The following is a 4,555-nucleotide window of genomic DNA, read 5'->3' on the forward strand; positions in this document are numbered from 1 at the left end:
ACTATTAATATGAGCATATTATTTTTTGTTTCTGTTAATGTGATAAATTCTTCCTCTACATCCTCTCCTGATGCCTCAGGATGGAATACAATTAACACAAGGCTTTCAAAGGCAATGTTGACAGCACAGACTCTGGCAGGGTTCTCCCATGCTGCAAAGTCTGGGAACACACTTGGTGACTGGCTTGTTTAAGGGCCAACACAGGTACTGTAAGTCCAGAGACTCAACACCAGCAATCTTATCATCATGTTTTCCTTGAGAAATACTCGTGAAATCCCCTACTAAATCACGGTGGACCTAAGTTATACAGTAATAGAAGAAACACCCACACAAATGACATGTATACCACATATATGATATACATATATATATATATATATATATATATATATACATATACTGTATTCTAAGAATTGATTTTCTTGCCAATGATAAACTCAATACCAAGTCTTTCAGAGTCTCTGAGAAAAGACATTTCTGCTCAGTAGCTTTTTCACAGCTCCTTTCACTTCTTTATTTCTCAAGCTATAGATAATGGGGTTTAGCATGGGAGTCACCACCCCATAAAACAAAGTTATGAACTTATCAGTTTCCTGTGAATCCCCCGATGATGGCTTCAAGTACATAGAAAGGGCAGTCCCATAGTACAAGATCACCACTGTAAGGTGAGCTGAGCAGGTGGAAAAAGCTTTACTCCTTCCATCTGCTGAGTTGATTCTTAGAATAGTAAAGAGAATAAAACTGTACGAGATGCAAATTAAAAGCATTGGGATTGGAAGGAGAAGCACACTGACCACCAACATGATCACGTCCATGGCCAATGAGCTTGTGCAGGCTAACTTCAGCAGTGCTAAGATTTCACATGTAAAGTGATTGATGGAGCTCCCACAGAGAGGCAACTGCAGGGCAGAACTTGTTTGAAGCAAGGCAGTAAGCAACCTGTTATCCAGGACCCAGCTGCCATCTTCAGACAGACACTTTTGTTCATGATGATAGGGTACCTAAGAGGGCGACAGATTGCCACATACCGGTCATAGGCCATCACAGCAAGGAGTAAACACTCTGTGGACCCCATGGCAAGGGAGAGATACATTTGCAGGGTACACCCTGTAAAAGGAACAGTATTTCTTTTTGCTATGAATTTCACCACCATAGGAGTGACAGAGGAAGTTGTATAACAGATGTCCATGAAAGAAAGATTGCTGAGAAAAAAGTACATGGGAGTGTGAAGGTGCAGATCCAGTATGCTGATTGTAATGAGAATGCTGTTACCCAGTAAGGTTACCAAGTACATTAAGAGGCACAAGGTAAAGATGATGATTTCAAGTTTGGGGTATTGGGAAAACCCCTTCAGGGCGAATTCTGTGACTATACTCCAGTTCATTTCAGTCTCTTATCCTCTGTCTTACATCTGAAAGAACGGAGAGAAAATATTACATAAGCAGCATCATTATTACACATAAAATGTACCACTTTATCTTGTCTTTTATGACATTTAACCCTTTAAGAAGATTCTCTTAAAATATACACTCTTCCATAGAAGTAAAGAGTCACTTTTAGAAAGAATAGCCAGCAACTAGAAAATCAGTTTAATGAATAAAACTATAACAAAGTATCAAAAGCAGCAGTCTAATCATAGGATGATAAGCAAGGCAAAAGAAAGGAAGGGGCAGATTCAAAAATACTGGATTCATCTTTAGGGAAGAATTGGACTTGATAACATCCTTAGGAAAAGTTCCTTTCATCTCTGAGATTCTTTCATTCCTCACGGGAAGACAGGATGAGGTCCGGGGCTAAAATTCCAACTGCTATCCTTACTACCTAAGGATATTATTATCTAAGGATCTGGCCTCGGCCGAGTCACTTAACCTCTATGGGACTCAGTTTCTTCATCTGTAAAATTATAGTGTTGGACTCAAATATCACTTCCAGCTCTAAATCTGGGATCCCTATAATATATTGACATGTTGACCTCTGAAGCAAGTACCTTAAAATCTGATTTATCTTGAATTTAGAATAAGAGGGAGACAAGACATAATTAATAGCCTAAATAGGCTTAGACTAAATTCTAATTAGTCTGTGGTATGGAAGGGAGAGATTGGAAACAGAGACAACATTCAGGAACCATGGCCATAGGTAAAGAGTGAGAAAATGGCAAGGGCCATGGCCAAGAATGGATAGATTTCTAAGATTCTTCTCTGGAAATAAATAAATGGGAAGACTTAGCTACTTCCATATTGCAGAGAGAGAGAAAAATAAAAGCAAACTTGATTCTGATATTTAGAGTTTGGCAACTGAGACAAGTCTCAAAGTAATTGCTCCTAAACCAGTCATCTTCAGGCATTGAAGGTCACTGTCCTATTTGTTTTTATTGGCTATCTAGTTCTAAGGAGTCATGTAATGACTCTTCATGTGTACTTTGATCTGAAATATACCTAACAAGCAGAGGCAGGCAGGACAGAGGTTGTCCAAGTTCATGCAGATAGCAAATGTCGGGTAGGATTTGAAGCCAGCTCCTCTGACTTCAGAGCCAGGACCCTTTCCACCATATCAAGTTGCTTCCCTTTACTTTCCTCATTATGTGACATGACAGTTTATGACTAGGTGACCTGTGTGTGTGTGTGTGTGCGCGCGCTCATACATATATATATATATATATATATATGTACACTCACACACATATATGTATACATATATATACACACACACACATATATACATATATATACATATATATATATATATATATATATATATATAAAATCCTTTTTCAATGGAGTAACAATAATAGAATAAAAAAGGTTTTTATTATTTTTTTTTCAGAATCTGTTTTACCTCTCATTCTCCCCTTCAGACTATAGGTAAAAGATTGAGCATGAAATTCAGATTGAGTAATAAAGGAAGAACACAAATATGTCTATTTCCTGTGAACTTACTGAGGAAGGCTTTAAGTAGACGGCTATGTGGTACATTGAATGGAGCTCTGCCTCTGCAGCCAGGAAGACTTGAGTTTAAACTGGGCCTCAGACAATCACTAGCTATGTCACCCTGGGCAAGAACCTAACCTCTCTTTTCCTCAATTGTAAAAAGGGAATAATAATAATAGCATATACCTCCCAGGTATTTCCGGAGTTTTTGTGCATGTCAGATGAGATATTTATAAAGTACCTAGTGCAGTGTCTGGAACATAGTAGGTGCTTAATAAATGCTTTAAAAAGTGTATAACATAAAGTCACCACTATCAAAGAGTCTGCATAAAAGGAAAAAAAAAGTTTTGCTTCTGTGTCTAGAGGAGTTGAAACTTTGGTGATTGGAAAGGATAAAAACGTAAAGGACACAAAAGAGGAGTGTTGGAATAAGAAAGAAGAATGTTGATTATGTCATCGTGAGAAACACCAGCCTACTGATACTTATACCAGCCAGCTTGAAGGTGGATAGGATTTTGGAGGAGGAATGATGAATAATACTATGGTCACAAAAAGTCAAGTAGGGAAGTCATGACTAACATTTGTATTGCACTTTAAAGTATTTAAAGTACTTTACACATATTATCTCATTTTATTTTACTCTGGGACGTAGGTATTATTATCATAATGCCTGTTTCAAGGATGATTCTGTTGGGGGGCAGTTAGGTGGCTCAGTGGATAGAGCACTGGCCCTGGAGTCAGAAGGACCTGAGTTCAAATCTGGCCTCAGGCACTTGACACTTACTAGCTATGTGACCCTGGGCAAGTCACTTAACCCCAACTGCCTCACAAAATGCGAAAATCAAAACAAACAAAACAAGGATGATTCAGTGGGAGGGTCACACAACCAGGAAGTGTAAGAGGCAGGATTTGAACTTAGGTCTTCCTGACTCCAAGTCCAGCACTTTATTCATTGGATCATCTAGTTATCTCTAGTACAGCATAGAAGTTGATTACACCAGAGCAGTTAGGCTCCCTGTCAACCTGGGTATGGCTGTCATCTGTCCACAGTCCCTATTGCAGAGGTATGCTTGCAAAAGACTAACAGACACATCTTCCTCCTCCCCAAACCACATGAAAGACATGCTTTAAAATTTAACCTGCATTATTAACATTTTCTTCATCAGTTACTGAAGTCTAAACAATCAGCAAAACAATAAGTCCAGGCCTGATTTTAACTTGCCAATTCCCAAAGAGTAAGTGCTTACATGGAAAATTTAACACTTGTTTTTTTGCAAACTAGTAGGAGCTCTTTTCAGCATATTCCTTCATTACTGTTCATGGTTAGGGTTATCTGAGGGGCTCATAGATTATGAGGTATCAGTCATATGCTATCAAAGCTAGGAATGTACACTGTGGACTCCATGGTAAGGGACAAGGGACAAGGGCAGTATGGCACATTCAGAGAAGTTGACAACTCTCCCTAATGAGATGCAGTGTGGAACAACAGATAGAAAACTGGCTTTAGACTCAGGAAACCCTGAGTTCAAGTCTGGCCTGTGACACACACTGGCCATGAGACCCTGTGCAAATCCCTTAACAACTTCCTCTTCTTCTTCTTCTTCTTCTTCTTCTTCTTCTTCTTCTTC

The 4,555-nt window shown here is 38.9% G+C and overlaps 1 protein-coding gene across 1 annotated transcript; it reads right to left on the reverse strand.

The window, feature by feature from the left end:
* Positions 1-452: 452 nt before the first annotated feature.
* LOC110214613 (olfactory receptor 2K2-like) lies at positions 453-1,384 on the reverse strand. The gene is given in 2 exon segments (XM_020995617.2): positions 453-937; positions 940-1,384. Coding segments are annotated over 2 exon segments (930 nt in total).
* Positions 1,385-4,555: the final 3,171 nt, after the last annotated feature.

The sequence above is a fragment of the Phascolarctos cinereus genome, unplaced genomic scaffold (genome assembly GCF_003287225.1).
Source record: "Phascolarctos cinereus isolate Bilbo 61053 unplaced genomic scaffold, phaCin_HiC Scaffold_4;HRSCAF=312, whole genome shotgun sequence".
Classification (NCBI taxonomy): Eukaryota; Metazoa; Chordata; class Mammalia; order Diprotodontia; family Phascolarctidae; genus Phascolarctos; species Phascolarctos cinereus.